The sequence below is a fragment of the Mycteria americana genome, chromosome 5 (assembly GCF_035582795.1).
Source record: "Mycteria americana isolate JAX WOST 10 ecotype Jacksonville Zoo and Gardens chromosome 5, USCA_MyAme_1.0, whole genome shotgun sequence".
NCBI classification, from domain to species: Eukaryota; Metazoa; Chordata; class Aves; order Ciconiiformes; family Ciconiidae; genus Mycteria; species Mycteria americana.
In genome coordinates, this window is record NC_134369.1 from 68,134,500 (window position 1) to 68,158,383 (window position 23,884).

Here is a 23,884-nt window from a genome sequence, read left to right on the forward strand (position 1 = left end):
GACAAAGAGGGGCACAGACACTCACAGACGCAGCGTTTGTGCGTTAAACAAGTGATTTATTGACATCTTTGCACACGGTAAAGCTCCCAGAGGGAAGGGACTCTCCCGAAGAGGGAGGGCGCTCGCTGTCCAGGTGGTACCGGCAGTCTCTGGCGCGAGGCTCCTTGCAATGGCCCCTCCCATCAGCTGCATCGGGTCCCACTCCCCAGAGTGGGCTTTTGCTGGGGAGGAAAGGTGCGGCAGCACTGCCCACTGCCGACTGGGCAGCGTGTTCTCCGTGGCCAGTGTGCGCGGTTCTGCAGCAGCAGCTCCCCGGGAAACGTCTTCAGGCCTGGCCCTGTGCCTGAAGAGCTGCACCTCTGCCGTAGCACAGCTCTCTGACCGCGTCCTGCTGCTGGTAACGCTGGACACTGCCTACTCGATGTTCAGGAAGGTGTTCGAGTCGTCTTGCTCCACCCCAAAGATGATCTCCATCAGGAGGGTACTCTGGGAAGCATTCGTCAGCTGGAGCTTGCAGGAGTGCCTGGAGGGCAGCACTGTTAGACGGCAGTGTCTGGAGCAAGGCAAATATACCCAGGCTGTTTTTACCAATATCTGGAACCAGCGGGTGGTTTTCTCCATGTCGAGGTAGGGGCCGGTGCAGAGGGTGCCTAGGAGGCTGGGACCCTGATTTTTCCTCAGCTCCTCCTCGGGGTGGTGGAGGAAGCACAGCATGTCCCCCACCAGCCGCTCCCTCAGGCAGGTGCACTCCAGCTCCACATGGACGCTGCAGTTCCTTGCCGACATCTCCTCCGCGGTGCCCAGCTCCAGGTGGAAGACGTGCCCACGGGGGGGCTTCAGGGGGATGAGCAGGCGGTAGACAGCATCATCCTCACGGGGACTCCAACCTTCGAAGGCGCTGCCCACCCCAATGGCTGGCTTCAGTTGCGGCATGAAAGTATTCCTGGAAAGACTTCGGCAGATATAGAGAAGTTCATCCACCAGCTCCTCCACCATCGGGGATAATTCTGGCCTGTCCATGAGGTGCTTGGCCGAAATTCTGCCCTCGTCCAGTGCAACACTGGGTTTTTCTTCTTGCTCCTCCTTATCCGCCTTGTTTCTGGAACCGTCCTCCTTGCTGCTGCTGGCTGGCTCATGGCTCCTTTTCCTAAGCCACCACCAGAGCCCAAAAAGCAGGACCAGGACTGCAGCAATGGCCCAGAACTGCCACTGCTGCAAGGCAGCGGAGAGCAGGGGTCCCCAGGCAAAGCTGCTCTGCTCCTGGCTCCTCTGCTCCTGGCTCCTCTGCTCCTGGCTCCTCTGCTCCAGCTCCTGCAGCAGCCGAGTCATCTCCTGGCTCAGGTAGTCCGCACGCTGCTGCATGCGCTCACGTGTGGCCTCATCCAGCCCATCACCGACCATCTGCGGGTACTGGATGATGCTTTGCACAACCAGGGCGAGGAATTTTGCGGCAGCCATGGCCTGCAGGAGGAGGGAGAGAAGGGGTTCAGTAGGGCTGGGAGGGAGGGAGCTGGCAGTAGGGGGAGCGGGGACGCGGAGCCGCAGGGAGCTGGGGGCGGGTAGTAGAGGGGGTGAGGCAGCTGGGAGGCAGCAAGGCCTGTGCCCAGCCCCGGCAGCGGCGGCACCGTGCCCTGCCCAAGGTGCTCCCACAAGCGGCTGGGCCCTCGATGCGGGGTGAGAACCCAGCCCGCCGGGGGCCCGCGTTTCTGCCCCGGCCCTCGTCCGGCCCAGCCTCCCCATGCGTGCGCACTCACCGCTGGCCCAGGCCGTACTGGGGCAGCACTGCCTGCTGGCGCCCCTGATCACCGCCCCCATTGTGACTCGTCCCTTGTGCTGTCACAGGCGCCAGAGCGCATCACAGGCACGCCCGCCAGCCAGCCCCGGCCTTCGGCCCCACGCCGGCTCAGCGACTCACAGCTGCCCTGGTGCACTGGTTAAGGCTGGGCTAGAGTTCACTTTCTTCACAGCAGCTTGCGTGGTGCTTTATTGTGGATTCATTATCATCTGCCTGCCAATGGCAATCTGACAATCACAGAATATTCTGATTTGGAACGGACCCAGGAGGATCATCGAGTCCAACCCCGGAGTCCACACCGGGCAACCTTAAAGATAAATCATAGAATCACAGAATCATTGCGGTTGGAAAAGACCCTTAAGATCATCGAGTCCAACTGCAAACCTAACACTGCCAACGCCACCACTGAACCAAGTCCCTAAGCACCACATCTACGCATCTTTTAAAGACCTCCAGCCATGGTGCCTCAACCACTCCCCTGGGCAGCCTGTTCCAGTGCTTGATAAGCCTTTCATTGAAGAAATTTTTCCTAATATGCAATCTAAACCTCCCCTGGCGCAACTTGAGGCCATTTCCTCTTGTCCTCTCACTTGTTCCCTGGCAAAAGCGACCGACACTCACCTCCCTACAACCTCCTTTCAGGTAGTTGTAGAGAGCGATAAGGTCTCCCCTCAGCCTCCTTTTCTCCAGACTGAACAACCCCAGCTCCCTCAGCTGCTCCTCATAAGAGTTGTGCTCCAGACCCTTCACCAGCTTCACTGCTCTTAGGACACGCTCCAGCACCTTGATGTCTTTCTTGTAGTGAGGGGCCCAAAACTGAACACATTATCCGAGGTGCGGCCTCACCAGTGCCGAGTACAGGGGGACAATCGCTTCCCTAGTCCTGCTGGCCACACTATTTCTGGTAAGAGCCAGGATGCTATTGGCCTTCTTAGCCACCTGAGCACACTGCCGACCGTCGACCAGCACCCTCAGGTCCCTTGTGGCCAGGCAGCTTTCCAGCCACTCTTCCCCAAGCCTTTGACGTTACATGGGGTTGTTGTGACCCAAGTGCGGGACCTGGCACTTAGGTCACACTTAGGTTGAATCTCACACGCTTGGCCTCAGCCCATCAATCCAGCCTGTCCAGATCCCTCCGTACAGCCTTCCTACCCTCCAGCAGATCAACACTTGCTCCCAACATCGTGTCGTCCGCAAACTTACTGAGGGTGCACTCCATCCCCTTGTCCAGATCATTGATAAAGCTATTAAAGAGAACTGCCCCAACACTGAGCCCTGGGGAGCACCGCTTGTGACCGGCCGCCAACTACATTTAACTCCATTCACCGCAACTCTCTCTTATTCATCTAAAAGCATTGTCCAATTGCTTCTCGAATACCAACAGGCTTGGGGCCATGACCGTTTCCTGGGGGGAGCTTGTTCCACTGCTTGACCAGCCTCTCACTGAAGAGCTTCTTCCTAATGTCCAACCTGAACTTCGCTTGACGCAGCTTTAAGACATTCCTTCACGTCCTATCACCGCACCCCAGAGAGAAGAGATCAGCACCTCCCTCCCTGCTCCCCGTCCTGAGGAAGTTGTAGACAGCAATGAGGGCACCCCTCAGTCTCCTCTCCTCTAAGCTGAACAAACCCAGTGTCCTCAGCCGCGCCTCACAAGGACATGCCCGCTAGTCCTTTCACCATCTTTCTTGCCCTCCTTTGGACACATTCTAATATTGTTGTATCCTTCCTACATTGTGGTGCCCAAAACTGCACATGGTACTCGAGGCGAGGCCGCACCAGTTCTGAGTGTAGTGGGTCAATGCCTTCTTTCGACCGCCTAGCTATACTGTGCCTAATGCACCCCAGGGGATGGCTGGCCCTTTTGGCTGCCAGGGCACGTTGTTGACTCCTCTGGAGCTTCCCATCAACCAAAACCCCCCGATCCCTTTGCAAAGCCCATACACTTCCATTTGCTGCCTAAGTTCCCAAAGGAGATTCCTCCTCAGCCAAGCCAGCCTTCTGCCCCTCTTGCCTGACTTGCGACACATTGCTATGGTCTGCTCCTGTGCTCTTAAGAAATGGCTCTTAAAAAGCGACCGACATTTATGGACGCCAATACCCTTGAAATCAGATTCCCAGGGGACTGTACTAACTACTTCCTTGAGCAGCCTAAGGTCTGCTCTCCCAGAACCCAAGGTGCTAGCGCTGCGGACAGTTTTTCCCACGTCACCAAAGATTTTAAACTCAACCATTTCTCGATCACTATGGCCACAACTGCCACCAATCATCACTGCACCCAGGCGACCATCTCTATGTACAAACAAGAGGTCTCGGAGGGCACCTTTCCTAGTCAGCTGCCTTAGTACCCATATCAAAAAGTGATCTTGTAGGGGGGCCTCAGGAATTTCCTGGGCCTGTTCACGTCTGCTCTATGACAGTCCCAGTTAGCAGCTGGGAAGTTGAAGTCGCCCATAAGGATGACATAGAGCAACTGCTGTAGAGATTTCCCTTGATTCCGAATAGAATCATGCATCAGTGTCATCATCCGGGCTGGGTGATCCATAGCAGACTCCTGCAAGAACATCCGCTTTATTAGCTTTTCCCCTAATCTTTAAGCAGAGGTTCTCAACCATGTTGTCCTCAGCTGCAAGCGCTGTACAGTCCAAGCCCTCCTTTACATGCAGCACTACCCCTCGGCCTCGCCTGCCCTGCCTCTCTCTCCTGAAGAGCCTAGCACCGTCCATCACAGCGCTCCAGTCACAGGGCTTTTCCCAACACGTCTCACTTCTGCCAACGATGGCGTAGCTCTGGGACTGAGCCAAGGCCTCTAGTTCCTCCTGTCTATTCCTCACACTGTGTACGTTGGTGTACAAACATTTCAAATGTGCTCCAGTGTACTCAGTGCATCGTGGAGCAGTGAAAGCTCTCCCTAGCACACCGTTCCTCAGACACGGTCATGCCGTCCCATAGCTTATCACTAGTAAGCCTGGTTTTATCTCTTCCCCCGTTCAGACCAGGTTTAAAGCTCTCTCAATCAGCCCCGCTAATTTGTGAGCAAAAATACTTTTGCCCCCTTGCCCCACCAGCTCTTCTGCAAAATGCTCCCTGACTCTGTGGCAGCGCAGCTGTCAGCACCCCATGCCTGCGTTCCCTGACAAAGAGGGGCACAGACACTCACAGACGCAGCGTTTGTGCGTTAAACAAGTGATTTATTGACATCTTTGCACACGGTAAAGCTCCCAGAGGGAAGGGACTCTCCCGAAGAGGGAGGGCGCTCGCTGTCCAGGTGGTACCGGCAGTCTCTGGCGCGAGGCTCCTTGCAATGGCCCCTCCCATCAGCTGCATCGGGTCCCACTCCCCAGAGTGGGCTTTTGCTGGGGAGGAAAGGTGCGGCAGCACTGCCCACTGCCGACTGGGCAGCGTGTTCTCCGTGGCCAGTGTGCGCGGTTCTGCAGCAGCAGCTCCCCGGGAAACGTCTTCAGGCCTGGCCCTGTGCCTGAAGAGCTGCACCTCTGCCGTAGCACAGCTCTCTGACCGCGTCCTGCTGCTGGTAACGCTGGACACTGCCTACTCGATGTTCAGGAAGGTGTTCGAGTCGTCTTGCTCCACCCCAAAGATGATCTCCATCAGGAGGGTACTCTGGGAAGCATTCGTCAGCCGGAGCTTGCAGGAGTGCCTGGAGGGCAGCACTGTTAGACGGCAGTGTCTGGAGCAAGGCAAATATACCCAGGCTGTTTTTACCAATATCTGGAACCAGCGGGTGGTTTTCTCCATGTCGAGGTAGGGGCCGGTGCAGAGGGTGCCTAGGAGGCTGGGACCCTGATTTTTCCTCAGCTCCTCCTCGGGGTGGTGGAGGAAGCACAGCATGTCCCCCACCAGCCGCTCCCTCAGGCAGGTGCACTCCAGCTCCACATGGACGCTGCAGTTCCTTGCCGACATCTCCTCCGCGGTGCCCAGCTCCAGGTGGAAGATGTGCCCACGGGGGGGCTTCAGGGGGATGAGCAGGCGGTAGACAGTATCATCCTCACGGGGACTCCAACCTTCGAAGGCGCTGCCCACCCCAATGGCTGGCTTCAGTTGCGGCATGAAAGTATTCCTGGAAAGACTTCGGCAGATATAGAGAAGTTCATCCACCAGCTCCTCCACCATCGGGGATAATTCTGGCCCGTCCATGAGGTGCTTGGCCGAAATTCTGCCCACGTCCAGTGCAACACTGGGTTTTTCTTCTTGCTCCTCCTTATCCGCCTTGTTTCTGGAACCGTCCTCCTTGCTGCTGCTGGCTGGCTCATGGCTCCTTTTCCTGAGCCACCACCAGAGCCCAAAAAGCAGGACCAGGACTGCAGCAATGGCCCAGAACTGCCACTGCTGCAAGGCAGCGGAGAGCAGGGGTCCCCAGGCAAAGCTGCTCTGCTCCTGGCTCCTCTGCTCCTGGCTCCTCTGCTCCTGGCTCCTCTGCTCCAGCTCCTGCAGCAGCCGAGTCATCTCCTGGCTCAGGTAGTCCGCACGCTGCTGCATGCGCTCACGTGTGGCCTCATCCAGCCCATCACCGACCATCTGCGGGTACTGGATGATGCTTTGCACAACCAGGGCGAGGAATTTTGCGGCAGCCATGGCCTGCAGGAGGAGGGAGAGAAGGGGTTCAGTAGGGCTGGGAGGGAGGGAGCTGGCAGTGGGGGGAGCGGGGACGCGGAGCCGCAGGGAGCTGGGGGCGGGTAGTAGAGGGGGTGAGGCAGCTGGGAGGCAGCAAGGCCTGTGCCCAGCCCTGGCAGCGGCGGCACCGTGCCCTGCCCAAGGCGCTCCCACAAGCGGCTGGGCCCTCGATGCGGGGTGAGAACCCAGCCCGCCGGGGGCCCACGTTTCTGCCCCGGCCCTCGTCCGGCCCAGCCTCCCCATGCGTGCGCACTCACCGCTGGCCCAGGCCGTACTGGGGCAGCACTGCCTGCTGGCGCCCCTGATCACCACCCCCATTGTGACTCGTCCCTTGTGCTGTCACAGGCGCCAGAGCGCATCACAGGCACGCCCGCCAGCCAGCCCCGGCCTTCGGCCCCACGCCGGCTCAGCGACTCACAGCTGCCCTGGTGCACTGGTTAAGGCTGGGCTAGAGTTCACTTTCTTCACAGCAGCTTGCGTGGTGCTTTATTGTGGATTCATTATCATCTGCCTGCCAATGGCAATCGGACAATCACAGAATATTCTGAGTAGGAACGGACCCAGGAGGATCGTTGAGTCCAACCCCGGAGTCCACACCGAGCAACCTTAAAGATAAATCATAGAATCACAGAATCATTGCGGTTGGAAAAGACCCTTAACATCATCGAGTCCAACCGCAAACCTAACACTGCCAACGCCACCACTGAACCAAGTCCCTAAGCACCACATCTACGCATCTTTTAAAGACCTCCAGCCATGGTGCCTCAACCACTCCCCTGGGCAGCCTGTTCCAGTGCTTGATAAGCCTTTCATTGAAGAAATTTTTCCTAATATGCAATCTAAACCTCCCCTGGCGCAACTTGAGGCCATTTCCTCTTGTCCTCTCACTTGTTCCCTGGCAAAAGCGACCGACACTCACCTCCCTACAACCTCCTTTCAGGTAGTTGTAGAGAGCGATAAGGTCTCCCCTCAGCCTCCTTTTCTCCAGACTGAACAACTCCAGTTCCCTCAGCTGCTCCTCATAAGAGTTGTGCTCCAGACCCTTCACCAGCTTCACTGCTCGTAGGACACGCTCCAGCACCTTGATGTCTTTCTTGTAGTGAGGGGCCCAAAACTGAACACATTATCCGAGGTGCGGCCTCACCAGTGCCGAGTACAGGGGGACAATCGCTTCCCTAGTCCTGCTGGCCACACTATTTCTGGTAAGAGCCAGGATGCTATTGGCCTTCTTAGCCACCTGAGCACACTGCCGACCGTCGACCAGCACCCTCAGGTCCCTTGTGGCCAGGCAGCTTTCCAGCCACTCTTCCCCAAGCCTTTGACGTTACATGGGGTTGTTGTGACCCAAGTGCGGGACCTGGCACTTAGGTCACACTTAGGTTGAATCTCACACGCTTGGCCTCAGCCCATCAATCCAGCCTGTCCAGATCCCTCCGTACAGCCTTCCTACCCTCCAGCAGATCAACACTCGCTCCCAACGTCGTGTCGTCCGCAAACTTACTGAGGGTGCACTCCATCCCCTTGTCCAGATCATTGATAAAGCTATTAAAGAGAACTGCCCCAACACTGAGCCCTGGGGAGCACCGCTTGTGACCGGCCGCCAACTACATTTAACTCCATTCACCGCAACTCTCTCTTATTCATCTAAAAGCATTGTCCAATTGCTTCTCGAATACCAACAGGCTTGGGGCCATGACCGTTTCCTGGGGGGAGCTTGTTCCACTGCTTGACCAGCCTCTCACTGAAGAGCTTCTTCCTAATGTCCAACCTGAACTTCGCTTGACGCAGCTTTAAGACATTCCTTCACGTCCTATCACCGCACCCCAGAGAGAAGAGATCAGCACCTCCCTCCCTGCTCCCCGTCCTGAGGAAGTTGTAGACAGCAATGAGGGCACCCCTCAGTCTCCTCTCCTCTAAGCTGAACAAACCCAGTGTCCTCAGCCGCGCCTCACAAGGACATGCCCGCTAGTCCTTTCACCATCTTTCTTGCCCTCCTTTGGACACATTCTAATATTGTTGTATCCTTCCTACATTGTGGTGCCCAAAACTGCACATGGTACTCGAGGCGAGGCCGCACCAGTTCTGAGTGTAGTGGGTCAATGCCTTCTTTCGACCGCCTAGCTATACTGTGCCTAATGCACCCCAGGGGATGGCTGGCCCTTTTGGCTGCCAGGGCACGTTGTTGACTCCTCTGGAGCTTCCCATCAACCAAAACCCCCCGATCCCTTTGCAAAGCCCATACACTTCCATTTGCTGCCTAAGTTCCCAAAGGAGATTCCTCCTCAGCCAAGCCAGCCTTCTGCCCCTCTTGCCTGACTTGCGACACATTGCTATGGTCTGCTCCTGTGCTCTTAAGAAATGGCTCTTAAAAAGCGACCGACATTTATGGACGCCAATACCCTTGAAATCAGATTCCCAGGGGACTGTACTAACTACTTCCTTGAGCAGCCTAAGGTCTGCTCTCCCAGAACCCAAGGTGCTAGCGCTGCGGACAGTTTTTCCCACGTCACCAAAGATTTTAAACTCAACCATTTCTCGATCACTATGGCCACAACTGCCACCAATCATCACTGCACCCAGGCGACCATCTCTATGTACAAACAAGAGGTCTCGGAGGGCACCTTTCCTAGTCAGCTGCCTTAGTACCCATATCAAAAAGTGATCTTGTAGGGGGGCCTCAGGAATTTCCTGGGCCTGTTCACGTCTGCTCTATGACAGTCCCAGTTAGCAGCTGGGAAGTTGAAGTCGCCCATAAGGATGACATAGAGCAACTGCTGTAGAGATTTCCCTTGATTCCGAATAGAATCATGCATCAGTGTCATCATCCGGGCTGGGTGATCCATAGCAGACTCCTGCAAGAACATCCGCTTTATTAGCTTTTCCCCTAATCTTTAAGCAGAGGTTCTCAACCATGTTGCAAGCTGCAAGCTGCAAGCTTGCAGTACAGCTGCAAGCGCTGTACAGTCCAAGCCCTCCTTTACATGCAGCACTACCCCTCGGCCTCGCCTGCCCTGCCTCTCTCTCCTGAAGAGCCTAGCACCGTCCATCACAGCACTCCAGTCACAGGGCTTTTCCCAACACGTCTCACTTCTGCCAACGATGGCGTAGCTCTGGGACTGAGCCAAGGCCTCTAGTTCCTCCTGTCTATTCCTCACACTGTGTACGTTGGTGTACAAACATTTCAAATGTGCTCCAGTGTACTCAGTGCATCGTGGAGCAGTGAAAGCTCTCCCTAGCACACCGTTCCTCAGACACGGTCATGCCGTCCCATAGCTTATCACTAGTAAGCCTGGTTTTATCTCTTCCCCCGTTCAGACCAGGTTTAAAGCTCTCTCAATCAGCCCCGCTAATTTGTGAGCAAAAATACTTTTGCCCCCTTGCCCCACCAGCTCTTCTGCAAAATGCTCCCTGACTCTGTGGCAGCGCAGCTGTCAGCACCCCATGCCTGCGTTCCCTGACAAAGAGGGGCACAGACACTCACAGACGCAGCGTTTGTGCGTTAAACAAGTGATTTATTGACATCTTTGCACACGGTAAAGCTCCCAGAGGGAAGGGACTCTCCCGAAGAGGGAGGGCGCTCGCTGTCCAGGTGGTACCGGCAGTCTCTGGCGCGAGGCTCCTTGCAATGGCCCCTCCCATCAGCTGCATCGGGTCCCACTCCCCAGAGTGGGCTTTTGCTGGGGAGGAAAGGTGCGGCAGCACTGCCCACTGCCGACTGGGCAGCGTGTTCTCCGTGGCCAGTGTGCGCGGTTCTGCAGCAGCAGCTCCCCGGGAAACGTCTTCAGGCCTGGCCCTGTGCCTGAAGAGCTGCACCTCTGCCGTAGCACAGCTCTCTGACCGCGTCCTGCTGCTGGTAACGCTGGACACTGCCTACTCGATGTTCAGGAAGGTGTTCGAGTCGTCTTGCTCCACCCCAAAGATGATCTCCATCAGGAGGGTACTCTGGGAAGCATTCGTCAGCCGGAGCTTGCAGGAGTGCCTGGAGGGCAGCACTGTTAGACGGCAGTGTCTGGAGCAAGGCAAATATACCCAGGCTGTTTTTACCAATATCTGGAACCAGCGGGTGGTTTTCTCCATGTCGAGGTAGGGGCCGGTGCAGAGGGTGCCTAGGAGGCTGGGACCCTGATTTTTCCTCAGCTCCTCCTCGGGGTGGTGGAGGAAGCACAGCATGTCCCCCACCAGCCGCTCCCTCAGGCAGGTGCACTCCAGCTCCACATGGACGCTGCAGTTCCTTGCCGACATCTCCTCCGCGGTGCCCAGCTCCAGGTGGAAGATGTGCCCACGGGGGGGCTTCAGGGGGATGAGCAGGCGGTAGACAGTATCATCCTCACGGGGACTCCAACCTTCGAAGGCGCTGCCCACCCCAATGGCTGGCTTCAGTTGCGGCATGAAAGTATTCCTGGAAAGACTTCGGCAGATATAGAGAAGTTCATCCACCAGCTCCTCCACCATCGGGGATAATTCTGGCCCGTCCATGAGGTGCTTGGCCGAAATTCTGCCCACGTCCAGTGCAACACTGGGTTTTTCTTCTTGCTCCTCCTTATCCGCCTTGTTTCTGGAACCGTCCTCCTTGCTGCTGCTGGCTGGCTCATGGCTCCTTTTCCTGAGCCACCACCAGAGCCCAAAAAGCAGGACCAGGACTGCAGCAATGGCCCAGAACTGCCACTGCTGCAAGGCAGCGGAGAGCAGGGGTCCCCAGGCAAAGCTGCTCTGCTCCTGGCTCCTCTGCTCCTGGCTCCTCTGCTCCTGGCTCCTCTGCTCCAGCTCCTGCAGCAGCCGAGTCATCTCCTGGCTCAGGTAGTCCGCACGCTGCTGCATGCGCTCACGTGTGGCCTCATCCAGCCCATCACCGACCATCTGCGGGTACTGGATGATGCTTTGCACAACCAGGGCGAGGAATTTTGCGGCAGCCATGGCCTGCAGGAGGAGGGAGAGAAGGGGTTCAGTAGGGCTGGGAGGGAGGGAGCTGGCAGTGGGGGGAGCGGGGACGCGGAGCCGCAGGGAGCTGGGGGCGGGTAGTAGAGGGGGTGAGGCAGCTGGGAGGCAGCAAGGCCTGTGCCCAGCCCTGGCAGCGGCGGCACCGTGCCCTGCCCAAGGCGCTCCCACAAGCGGCTGGGCCCTCGATGCGGGGTGAGAACCCAGCCCGCCGGGGGCCCACGTTTCTGCCCCGGCCCTCGTCCGGCCCAGCCTCCCCATGCGTGCGCACTCACCGCTGGCCCAGGCCGTACTGGGGCAGCACTGCCTGCTGGCGCCCCTGATCACCACCCCCATTGTGACTCGTCCCTTGTGCTGTCACAGGCGCCAGAGCGCATCACAGGCACGCCCGCCAGCCAGCCCCGGCCTTCGGCCCCACGCCGGCTCAGCGACTCACAGCTGCCCTGGTGCACTGGTTAAGGCTGGGCTAGAGTTCACTTTCTTCACAGCAGCTTGCGTGGTGCTTTATTGTGGATTCATTATCATCTGCCTGCCAATGGCAATCGGACAATCACAGAATATTCTGAGTAGGAACGGACCCAGGAGGATCGTTGAGTCCAACCCCGGAGTCCACACCGAGCAACCTTAAAGATAAATCATAGAATCACAGAATCATTGCGGTTGGAAAAGACCCTTAACATCATCGAGTCCAACCGCAAACCTAACACTGCCAACGCCACCACTGAACCAAGTCCCTAAGCACCACATCTACGCATCTTTTAAAGACCTCCAGCCATGGTGCCTCAACCACTCCCCTGGGCAGCCTGTTCCAGTGCTTGATAAGCCTTTCATTGAAGAAATTTTTCCTAATATGCAATCTAAACCTCCCCTGGCGCAACTTGAGGCCATTTCCTCTTGTCCTCTCACTTGTTCCCTGGCAAAAGCGACCGACACTCACCTCCCTACAACCTCCTTTCAGGTAGTTGTAGAGAGCGATAAGGTCTCCCCTCAGCCTCCTTTTCTCCAGACTGAACAACTCCAGTTCCCTCAGCTGCTCCTCATAAGAGTTGTGCTCCAGACCCTTCACCAGCTTCACTGCTCGTAGGACACGCTCCAGCACCTTGATGTCTTTCTTGTAGTGAGGGGCCCAAAACTGAACACATTATCCGAGGTGCGGCCTCACCAGTGCCGAGTACAGGGGGACAATCGCTTCCCTAGTCCTGCTGGCCACACTATTTCTGGTAAGAGCCAGGATGCTATTGGCCTTCTTAGCCACCTGAGCACACTGCCGACCGTCGACCAGCACCCTCAGGTCCCTTGTGGCCAGGCAGCTTTCCAGCCACTCTTCCCCAAGCCTTTGACGTTACATGGGGTTGTTGTGACCCAAGTGCGGGACCTGGCACTTAGGTCACACTTAGGTTGAATCTCACACGCTTGGCCTCAGCCCATCAATCCAGCCTGTCCAGATCCCTCCGTACAGCCTTCCTACCCTCCAGCAGATCAACACTCGCTCCCAACGTCGTGTCGTCCGCAAACTTACTGAGGGTGCACTCCATCCCCTTGTCCAGATCATTGATAAAGCTATTAAAGAGAACTGCCCCAACACTGAGCCCTGGGGAGCACCGCTTGTGACCGGCCGCCAACTACATTTAACTCCATTCACCGCAACTCTCTCTTATTCATCTAAAAGCATTGTCCAATTGCTTCTCGAATACCAACAGGCTTGGGGCCATGACCGTTTCCTGGGGGGAGCTTGTTCCACTGCTTGACCAGCCTCTCACTGAAGAGCTTCTTCCTAATGTCCAACCTGAACTTCGCTTGACGCAGCTTTAAGACATTCCTTCACGTCCTATCACCGCACCCCAGAGAGAAGAGATCAGCACCTCCCTCCCTGCTCCCCGTCCTGAGGAAGTTGTAGACAGCAATGAGGGCACCCCTCAGTCTCCTCTCCTCTAAGCTGAACAAACCCAGTGTCCTCAGCCGCGCCTCACAAGGACATGCCCGCTAGTCCTTTCACCATCTTTCTTGCCCTCCTTTGGACACATTCTAATATTGTTGTATCCTTCCTACATTGTGGTGCCCAAAACTGCACATGGTACTCGAGGCGAGGCCGCACCAGTTCTGAGTGTAGTGGGTCAATGCCTTCTTTCGACCGCCTAGCTATACTGTGCCTAATGCACCCCAGGGGATGGCTGGCCCTTTTGGCTGCCAGGGCACGTTGTTGACTCCTCTGGAGCTTCCCATCAACCAAAACCCCCCGATCCCTTTGCAAAGCCCATACACTTCCATTTGCTGCCTAAGTTCCCAAAGGAGATTCCTCCTCAGCCAAGCCAGCCTTCTGCCCCTCTTGCCTGACTTGCGACACATTGCTATGGTCTGCTCCTGTGCTCTTAAGAAATGGCTCTTAAAAAGCGACCGACATTTATGGACGCCAATACCCTTGAAATCAGATTCCCAGGGGACTGTACTAACTACTTCCTTGAGCAGCCTAAGGTCTGCTCTCCCAGAACCCAAGGTGCTAGCGCTGCGGACAGTTTTTCCCACGTCACCAAAGATTTTAAACTCAACCATTTCTCGATCACTATGGCCACAACTGCCACCAATCATCACTGCACCCAGGCGACCATCTCTATGTACAAACAAGAGGTCTCGGAGGGCACCTTTCCTAGTCAGCTGCCTTAGTACCCATATCAAAAAGTGATCTTGTAGGGGGGCCTCAGGAATTTCCTGGGCCTGTTCACGTCTGCTCTATGACAGTCCCAGTTAGCAGCTGGGAAGTTGAAGTCGCCCATAAGGATGACATAGAGCAACTGCTGTAGAGATTTCCCTTGATTCCGAATAGAATCATGCATCAGTGTCATCATCCGGGCTGGGTGATCCATAGCAGACTCCTGCAAGAACATCCGCTTTATTAGCTTTTCCCCTAATCTTTAAGCAGAGGTTCTCAACCATGTTGTCCTCAGCTGCAAGCGCTGTACAGTCCAAGCCCTCCTTTACATGCAGCACTACCCCTCGGCCTCGCCTGCCCTGCCTCTCTCTCCTGAAGAGCCTAGCACCGTCCATCACAGCACTCCAGTCACAGGGCTTTTCCCAACACGTCTCACTTCTGCCAACGATGGCGTAGCTCTGGGACTGAGCCAAGGCCTCTAGTTCCTCCTGTCTATTCCTCACACTGTGTACGTTGGTGTACAAACATTTCAAATGTGCTCCAGTGTACTCAGTGCATCGTGGAGCAGTGAAAGCTCTCCCTAGCACACCGTTCCTCAGACACGGTCATGCCGTCCCATAGCTTATCACTAGTAAGCCTGGTTTTATCTCTTCCCCCGTTCAGACCAGGTTTAAAGCTCTCTCAATCAGCCCCGCTAATTTGTGAGCAAAAATACTTTTGCCCCCTTGCCCCACCAGCTCTTCTGCAAAATGCTCCCTGACTCTGTGGCAGCGCAGCTGTCAGCACCCCATGCCTGCGTTCCCTGACAAAGAGGGGCACAGACACTCACAGACGCAGCGTTTGTGCGTTAAACAAGTGATTTATTGACATCTTTGCACACGGTAAAGCTCCCAGAGGGAAGGGACTCTCCCGAAGAGGGAGGGCGCTCGCTGTCCAGGTGGTACCGGCAGTCTCTGGCGCGAGGCTCCTTGCAATGGCCCCTCCCATCAGCTGCATCGGGTCCCACTCCCCAGAGTGGGCTTTTGCTGGGGAGGAAAGGTGCGGCAGCACTGCCCACTGCCGACTGGGCAGCGTGTTCTCCGTGGCCAGTGTGCGCGGTTCTGCAGCAGCAGCTCCCCGGGAAACGTCTTCAGGCCTGGCCCTGTGCCTGAAGAGCTGCACCTCTGCCGTAGCACAGCTCTCTGACCGCGTCCTGCTGCTGGTAACGCTGGACACTGCCTACTCGATGTTCAGGAAGGTGTTCGAGTCGTCTTGCTCCACCCCAAAGATGATCTCCATCAGGAGGGTACTCTGGGAAGCATTCGTCAGCCGGAGCTTGCAGGAGTGCCTGGAGGGCAGCACTGTTAGACGGCAGTGTCTGGAGCAAGGCAAATATACCCAGGCTGTTTTTACCAATATCTGGAACCAGCGGGTGGTTTTCTCCATGTCGAGGTAGGGGCCGGTGCAGAGGGTGCCTAGGAGGCTGGGACCCTGATTTTTCCTCAGCTCCTCCTCGGGGTGGTGGAGGAAGCACAGCATGTCCCCCACCAGCCGCTCCCTCAGGCAGGTGCACTCCAGCTCCACATGGACGCTGCAGTTCCTTGCCGACATCTCCTCCGCGGTGCCCAGCTCCAGGTGGAAGATGTGCCCACGGGGGGGCTTCAGGGGGATGAGCAGGCGGTAGACAGTATCATCCTCACGGGGACTCCAACCTTCGAAGGCGCTGCCCACCCCAATGGCTGGCTTCAGTTGCGGCATGAAAGTATTCCTGGAAAGACTTCGGCAGATATAGAGAAGTTCATCCACCAGCTCCTCCACCATCGGGGATAATTCTGGCCCGTCCATGAGGTGCTTGGCCGAAATTCTGCCCACGTCCAGTGCAACACTGGGTTTTTCTTCTTGCTCCTCCTTATCCGCCTTGTTTCTGGAACCGTCCTCCTTGCTGCTGCTGGCTGGCTCATGGCTCCTTTTCCTGAGCCACCACCAGAGCCCAAAAAGCAGGACCAGGACTGCAGCAATGGCCCAGAACTGCCACTGCTGCAAGGCAGCGGAGAGCAGGGGTCCCCAGGCAAAGCTGCTCTGCTCCTGGCTCCTCTGCTCCTGGCTCCTCTGCTCCTGGCTCCTCTGCTCCAGCTCCTGCAGCAGCCGAGTCATCTCCTGGCTCAGGTAGTCCGCACGCTGCTGCATGCGCTCACGTGTGGCCTCATCCAGCCCATCACCGACCATCTGCGGGTACTGGATGATGCTTTGCACAACCAGGGCGAGGAATTTTGCGGCAGCCATGGCCTGCAGGAGGAGGGAGAGAAGGGGTTCAGTAGGGCTGGGAGGGAGGGAGCTGGCAGTAGGGGGAGCGGGGACGCGGAGCCGCAGGGAGCTGGGGGCGGGTAGTAGAGGGGGTGAGGCAGCTGGGAGGCAGCAAGGCCTGTGCCCAGCCCCGGCAGCGGCGGCACCGTGCCCTGCCCAAGGCGCTCCCACAAGCGGCTGGGCCCTCGATGCGGGGTGAGAACCCAGCCCGCCGGGGGCCCACGTTTCTGCCCCGGCCCTCGTCCGGCCCAGCCTCCCCATGCGTGCGCACTCACCGCTGGCCCAGGCCGTACTGGGGCAGCGCTGCCTGCTGGCGCCCCTGATCACCACCCCCATTGTGACTCATCCCTTGTGCTGTCACAGGCGCCAGAGCGCATCACAGGCACGCCCGCCAGCCAGCCCCGGCCTTCGGCCCCACGCCGGCTCAGCGACTCACAGCTGCCCTGGTGCACTGGTTAAGGCTGGGCTAGAGTTCACTTTCTTCACAGCAGCTTGCGTGGTGCTTTATTGTGGATTCATTATCATCTGCCTGCCAATGGCAATCGGACAATCACAGAATATTCTGAGTAGGAACGGACCCAGGAGGATCGTTGAGTCCAACCCCGGAGTCCACACCGAGCAACCTTAAAGATAAATCATAGAATCACAGAATCATTGCGGTTGGAAAAGACCCTTAACATCATCGAGTCCAACCGCAAACCTAACACTGCCAACGCCACCACTGAACCAAGTCCCTAAGCACCACATCTACGCATCTTTTAAAGACCTCCAGCCATGGTGCCTCAACCACTCCCCTGGGCAGCCTGTTCCAGTGCTTGATAAGCCTTTCATTGAAGAAATTTTTCCTAATATGCAATCTAAACCTCCCCTGGCGCAACTTGAGGCCATTTCCTCTTGTCCTCTCACTTGTTCCCTGGCAAAAGCGACCGACACTCACCTCCCTACAACCTCCTTTCAGGTAGTTGTAGAGAGCGATAAGGTCTCCCCTCAGCCTCCTTTTCTCCAGACTGAACAACTCCAGTTCCCTCAGCTGCTCCTCATAAGAGTTGTGCTCCAGACCCTTCACCAGCTTCACTGCTCGTAGGACACGCTCCAGCACCTTGATGTCTTTCTTGTAGTGAGGGGCCCAAAACTGAACACATTATCCGAGGTGCGGCCTCACCAGTGCCGAGTACAGGGGGACAATCGCTTCCCTAGTCCTGCTGGCCACACTATTTCTGGTAAGAGCCAGGATGCTATTGGCCTTCTTAGCCACCTGAGCACACTGCCGACCGTCGACCAGCACCCTCAGGTCCCTTGTGGCCAGGCAGCTTTCCAGCCACTCTTCCCCAAGCCTTTGACGTTACATGGGGTTGTTGTGACCCAAGTGCGGGACCTGGCACTTAGGTCACACTTAGGTTGAATCTCACACGCTTGGCCTCAGCCCATCAATCCAGCCTGTCCAGATCCCTCCGTACAGCCTTCCTACCCTCCAGCAGATCAACACTCGCTCCCAACGTCGTGTCGTCCGCAAACTTACTGAGGGTGCACTCCATCCCCTTGTCCAGATCATTGATAAAGCTATTAAAGAGAACTGCCCCAACACTGAGCCCTGGGGAGCACCGCTTGTGACCGGCCGCCAACTACATTTAACTCCATTCACCGCAACTCTCTCTTATTCATCTAAAAGCATTGTCCAATTGCTTCTCGAATACCAACAGGCTTGGGGCCATGACCGTTTCCTGGGGGGAGCTTGTTCCACTGCTTGACCAGCCTCTCACTGAAGAGCTTCTTCCTAATGTCCAACCTGAACTTCGCTTGACGCAGCTTTAAGACATTCCTTCACGTCCTATCACCGCACCCCAGAGAGAAGAGATCAGCACCTCCCTCCCTGCTCCCCGTCCTGAGGAAGTTGTAGACAGCAATGAGGGCACCCCTCAGTCTCCTCTCCTCTAAGCTGAACAAACCCAGTGTCCTCAGCCGCGCCTCACAAGGACATGCCCGCTAGTCCTTTCACCATCTTTCTTGCCCTCCTTTGGACACATTCTAATATTGTTGTATCCTTCCTACATTGTGGTGCCCAAAACTGCACATGGTACTCGAGGCGAGGCCGCACCAGTTCTGAGTGTAGTGGGTCAATGCCTTCTTTCGACCGCCTAGCTATACTGTGCCTAATGCACCCCAGGGGATGGCTGGCCCTTTTGGCTGCCAGGGCACGTTGTTGACTCCTCTGGAGCTTCCCATCAACCAAAACCCCCCGATCCCTTTGCAAAGCCCATACACTTCCATTTGCTGCCTAAGTTCCCAAAGGAGATTCCTCCTCAGCCAAGCCAGCCTTCTGCCCCTCTTGCCTGACTTGCGACACATTGCTATGGTCTGCTCCTGTGCTCTTAAGAAATGGCTCTTAAAAAGCGACCGACATTTATGGACGCCAATACCCTTGAAATCAGATTCCCAGGGGACTGTACTAACTACTTCCTTGAGCAGCCTAAGGTCTGCTCTCCCAGAACCCAAGGTGCTAGCGCTGCGGACAGTTTTTCCCACGTCACCAAAGATTTTAAACTCAACCATTTCTCGATCACTATGGCCACAACTGCCACCAATCATCACTGCACCCAGGCGACCATCTCTATGTACAAACAAGAGGTCTCGGAGGGCACCTTTCCTAGTCAGCTGCCTTAGTACCCATATCAAAAAGTGATCTTGTAGGGGGGCCTCAGGAATTTCCTGGGCCTGTTCACGTCTGCTCTATGACAGTCCCAGTTAGCAGCTGGGAAGTTGAAGTCGCCCATAAGGATGACATAGAGCAACTGCTGTAGAGATTTCCCTTGATTCCGAATAGAATCATGCATCAGTGTCATCATCCGGGCTGGGTGATCCATAGCAGACTCCTGCAAGAACATCCGCTTTATTAGCTTTTCCCCTAATCTTTAAGCAGAGGTTCTCAACCATGTTGTCCTCAGCTGCAAGCGCTGTACAGTCCAAGCCCTCCTTTACATGCAGCACTACCCCTCGGCCTCGCCTGCCCTGCCTCTCTCTCCTGAAGAGCCTAGCACCGTCCATCACAGCGCTCCAGTCACAGGGCTTTTCCCAACACGTCTCACTTCTGCCAACGATGGCGTAGCTCTGGGACTGAGCCAAGGCCTCTAGTTCCTCCTGTCTATTCCTCACACTGTGTACGTTGGTGTACAAACATTTCAAATGTGCTCCAGTGTACTCAGTGCATCGTGGAGCAGTGAAAGCTCTCCCTAGCACACCGTTCCTCAGACACGGTCATGCCGTCCCATAGCTTATCACTAGTAAGCCTGGTTTTATCTCTTCCCCCGTTCAGACCAGGTTTAAAGCTCTCTCAATCAGCCCCGCTAATTTGTGAGCAAAAATACTTTTGCCCCCTTGCCCCACCAGCTCTTCTGCAAAATGCTCCCTGACTCTGTGGCAGCGCAGCTGTCAGCACCCTATGCCCGCGTTCCCCGACAAAGAGGGGCACAGGCACTCACAGACGCAGCGTTTGTGTGTTAAACAAGTGATTTATTGACATCTTTGCACACGGTAAAGCTCCCAGAGGGAAGGGACTCTCCCGAGGAGGGAGGGCGCTCGCTGTCCAGGTGGTACCGGCAGTCTCTGGCGCGAGGCTCCTTGCAATGGCCCCTCCCATCAGCTGCATCGGGTCCCACTCCCCAGAGTGGGCTTTTGCTGGGGAGGAAAGGTGCGGCAGCACTGCCCACTGCCGACTGGGCAGCGTGTTCTCCGTGTCCAGTGTGCGCGGTTCTGCAGCAGCAGCTCCCCGGGAAACGTCTTCAGGCCTGGCCCTGTGCCTGAAGAGCTGCACCTCTGCCGTAGCACAGCTCTCTGACCGCGTCCTGCTGCTGGTAACGCTGGACACTGCCTACTCGATGTTCAGGAAGGTGTTCGAGTCGTCTTGCTCCACCCCAAAGATGATCTCCATCAGGAGGGTACTCTGGGAAGCATTCGTCAGCCGGAGCTTGCAGGAGTGCCTGGAGGGCAGCACTGTTAGACGGCAGTGTCTGGAGCAAGGCAAATATACCCAGGCTGTTTTTACCAATATCTGGAACCAGCGGGTGGTTTTCTCCATGTCGAGGTAGGGGCCGGTGCAGAGGGTGCCTAGGAGGCTGGGACCCTGATTTTTCCTCAGCTCCTCCTCGGGGTGGTGGAGGAAGCACAGCATGTCCCCCACCAGCCGCTCCCTCAGGCAGGTGCACTCCAGCTCCACATGGACGCTGCAGTTCCTTGCCGACATCTCCTCCGCGGTGCCCAGCTCCAGGTGGAAGACGTGCCCACGGGGGGGCTTCAGGGGGATGAGCAGGCGGTAGACAGCATCATCCTTACGGGGACTCCAACCTTCGAAGGCGCTGCCCACCCCAATGGCTGGCTTCAGTTGCAGCTTGAAAGTATTCCTGGAAAGACTTCGGCAGATATAGAGACGTTCATCCACCATCAGGAACAATTGTAGGTGTTCCATGAGGTGCTTGGCCGAAATTCTGCCCACATCCAGTGCAACACTGGGTTTTTCTTCTTGCTCCTCCTTATCCACCTTGTTTCTGGAACTGCCTTCCTTGCTGTTTCTGGCTCACCGTCAGGTGATTCAGGGGTGTTTCTCTGAAAAGCTGCTAGAAGTGAAGCCCCTGGCACTCCACAGCAAAGGGTGAAATGAGGAGGGCTGGATGCGTAGGCAGGTGCACCTCCCTACGATGGAGGACATCGAAGTGGTCACAAGGATGCAAACCTCTTTCTTGGACTTGTAGCCATATTCACATCTTACAAGGCAGTTGCCTCAGGCTGTCTTCAGGAATCCCCGCAGGGTTGTCTAGCTAGGCTGTATTAACTAAGAAGCAGTATCCTTGAAAGGCCAGTGTGGAGGTATAGAGAACAGAGAACAGAAGCAGGTGCGGAACGTCTCCCAAGGCTTAACCTAAGCCAATGCAGACCAGTGGCTCCAAGAAGTGGAGGAGCAGGTATGGGCTGGTGCAGGACAAATGAGCATCCTGCAGGCACCAGTCACCTCCGCTCCTGCACCCCCTCATCATGTCTCTTTGGAAGCAATGTCCTCTCGCAGTGGTACACCAGGAACAGAGATCCTGCCATGGAGTGGCCCCATCCCACCCCAGGGATATACACCGCACCCACGCATCGGTGTCACAAAGGCACCAAGAGCACAACCATGTCCACAAGCACAGAGGTCAGCACCAAAGGAGCCAATCCCATCTCACGGGATGGGATGTCAAGGAGCAAAGCATCCATGGGGTCACGTCACCTGATTTTATGTTTGGTAAGGGTTTGGGAAGGCTTCTGTCTCCTTGGTAAAGGCAGCCACTGGGAGCCCTGTCCTGCCGCGTGGGTGTGTATTTTGTGGGTGCCAGGGCTTTGGCTGCCCGGGGCAGCTGTGAGTCACTGAACCGGCGTGGGGCCGAAGGCCGGGGCTGGCTGGCGGGCGTGCCTGTGATGCGCTCTGGCGCCTGTGACAGCACAAGGGCCGAGTCACAATGGGGGCGGTGATCAGGGGCGCCAGCAGGCAGCGCTGCCCCAGTACGGCCTGGGCCAGCGGTGAGTGCGCACGCGTGGGGAGGCTGGGCCGGACGAGGGCCGGGGCAGAAATGCGGGCCCCTGGCAGGGTGGGTTCTCACCCTGCATCGAGGGCCCAGCTGCTCGTGGAAAAAGCTTGGGCAGGGCATGGTGCCACTGCTGCTGAGTCTGAGTGTAGCCTTGCTGCCTCCCAACTGCCTCATCCCCTATCCATCCCACCCCCATCTACCTGCGGCTCCGCGTCCCCACTCCCCCTGCTGCCAGCTCCCTCCCTCCCAGCCCTACTGAACCCCTTCTCTCCCTCCTCCTGCAGGCCATGGCTGCCGCAAAATTCCTCGCCCTGGTTGTGCAAAGCATCATCCAGTACCCGCAGATGGTCGGTGATGAGCTGGATGAGGCCACGCGTGAGCGCATGCGCCAGCGTGAAGAGTTCCTGAGCCAGGAGATGACTCGGCTGCTGCAGGAGATGGAGCAGAGGAGCCAGGAGCAGAGCAGCTTTGCCTGGGGAGCCCTGCTCTTCACTGCCTTGCAGCAGTGGCAGTTCTGGGCCATTGCTGGCGTCATGCTCCTGTTCTTTGGGCTCTGGTGGTGGCTCAGGAAAAGGAGCCCTGAGCCAGACAGCAGCAGCGACGAGGAGAGCTCCAGCAGCGACGCAGACCAGGAGGAGGAGGAAGATGACAGTGACGATGCAAATGACCTGGGAAGGTTTTTTGAGGAGCACATACAGTGGCCAGTTCAGGACCTTGCCACAGAGTGCCGGGCGGTGAAGGCAGTGGTGGCCGACCTCATCCGTGTCTGCCAAGTGCTCTTGTCAAATAGTTTCTTCCCAGTGCTGCAACCAGCCATTGGGGTGGGCAGCGCCTTCGAAGGTTGGAGTCCCCGTGAGGAAGACATCATCTACCGCCTGCTCGTGCCCCTGCAGCCCCCCCGTGGGCACGCCTTCCACCTGGAGCTGGGCACTGCAAGGGAGATGCTGGCGAGGAACTTCTGCATCCGCGTGGAGCTGGAGTGCACCTGCACGAGGGAGCGGCCGGCAGGAGAGATGCTGTGCTTCCTCCACCACCCCGAGGAGGAGCTGAGGAGGAATCAGGACCCCAGCCTCCTAGGCACCCTCTGCACCGGCTCCTACCTCGATGTGCAGAAAACTGCCCGCTGGTTCCAGATATTGGTGAAAGCTGCCTGGGTGGTTTTGCCCGAGTCGGCCCAACGCCGTCTAACGGTGCTGCCCTCCAGCCGCTCCTGCAAATTCCGGGTGACAAAAGGCAACAGCAAAAGCCTCTGCATTGAGATGATGTTTGGGGTGCAGCAAGGTGACTCGGACATCTTCCTGAGCAGCCAGAGTACAGAGGCCATCTTCACCCCAAGCACGATGTGGACCGAGAGCTGCGCCGTGGCAGAGGTGAAGTTCTTCAGGCACGTGGCCAGGCAGGCCCCGCACGACAGCTTCCACCTCAGATGCCTGCAGGTCTGCGCCCGCATCCTGGTGGGCACAGGCTTTTCCACCTATACCTTGAAGACAGTTGTGATGCACCTCCTGACCACCATACCCCTGTCAGGCTGGCGCGGGAGGGATTTCCTGCTGCGGCTGCAGGATATCATGCGATACCTGCGCTGCTGCCTGGAGGAGAAACGCCTTGACCACTTCTTCTTTGGCAACGAGAGGGTGCCTGAAGAGATCAGCTTGCCCCCAGACTTCCGAACAGTCGAACCGCTCAACCTCTTCCAGCGCCTGGTGCAGCACCCGGCCACCCATGCCGAGGCGCTGCGTGAGTTCGTGGAGTTGCGAGATCGGCTCACAAGACTGCTGATCTACGGCCGCTGAAAGAGGTCTTCCTGCGCAGAGCTCTGTTTGTGGGTCTCACAGCTGACAGCAGATGATGACCTCATAGCGTAGGGAAAAAGAGGGGAGACTGCGGAACATTTCACACGGAATCTGCCCATCCTAGACACTCCCCGGGGAGCTGGTGCCGCTGAACTGAGCACGCTGGACACGGAGAACATGCTGCTCTATACGCAGTGGGCAGTGCTGCCGCACCTTTCCTCCCCAGCAAAAGCCCACTCTGGGGAGTGGG

At 57.0% G+C, this 23,884-nt stretch overlaps 5 protein-coding genes across 5 annotated transcripts; 1 reads left to right on the top strand and 4 right to left on the bottom strand.

Moving 5' to 3' along the window:
• Nucleotides 1–414: 414 nt before the first annotated feature.
• Nucleotides 415–4,029, bottom strand: LOC142409895 (uncharacterized). The gene is given in 3 exon segments (XM_075501651.1): nucleotides 415–1,602; nucleotides 1,604–1,706; nucleotides 3,815–4,029. Coding segments are annotated over 3 exon segments (1,506 nt in total).
• A 1,315-nt stretch (nucleotides 4,030–5,344) lies between these two features.
• LOC142409896 (inositol 1,4,5-trisphosphate receptor-interacting protein-like 1) lies at nucleotides 5,345–8,959 on the bottom strand. Its single transcript, XM_075501652.1, is given in 3 exon segments — nucleotides 5,345–6,532; nucleotides 6,534–6,636; nucleotides 8,745–8,959. Coding segments are annotated over 3 exon segments (1,506 nt in total).
• Nucleotides 8,960–10,297: 1,338 nt separating this feature from the next.
• Nucleotides 10,298–13,912, bottom strand: LOC142409897 (inositol 1,4,5-trisphosphate receptor-interacting protein-like 1). The gene is given in 3 exon segments (XM_075501653.1): nucleotides 10,298–11,485; nucleotides 11,487–11,589; nucleotides 13,698–13,912. Coding segments are annotated over 3 exon segments (1,506 nt in total).
• A 1,315-nt stretch (nucleotides 13,913–15,227) lies between these two features.
• Nucleotides 15,228–18,842, bottom strand: LOC142409898 (inositol 1,4,5-trisphosphate receptor-interacting protein-like 1). Its single transcript, XM_075501654.1, is given in 4 exon segments — nucleotides 15,228–16,415; nucleotides 16,417–16,519; nucleotides 16,568–16,646; nucleotides 18,623–18,842. Coding segments are annotated over 4 exon segments (1,590 nt in total).
• Nucleotides 18,843–22,086: 3,244 nt separating this feature from the next.
• Nucleotides 22,087–23,634, top strand: LOC142409810 (inositol 1,4,5-trisphosphate receptor-interacting protein-like 1). Its single transcript, XM_075501570.1, has one exon. The coding sequence runs from the start codon at nucleotides 22,129–22,131 to the stop codon at nucleotides 23,632–23,634; it is 1,506 nt and encodes a 501-aa protein (XP_075357685.1). The 5' UTR covers nucleotides 22,087–22,128.
• Nucleotides 23,635–23,884: the final 250 nt, after the last annotated feature.

Bases quoted from the DNA above. Each gene is read 5' to 3' on its own strand.
- LOC142409810 (XM_075501570.1), top strand. From the start codon at position 22,129: ATGGCTGCCGCAAAATTCCTCGCCCTGGTTGTGCAAAGCATCATCCAG.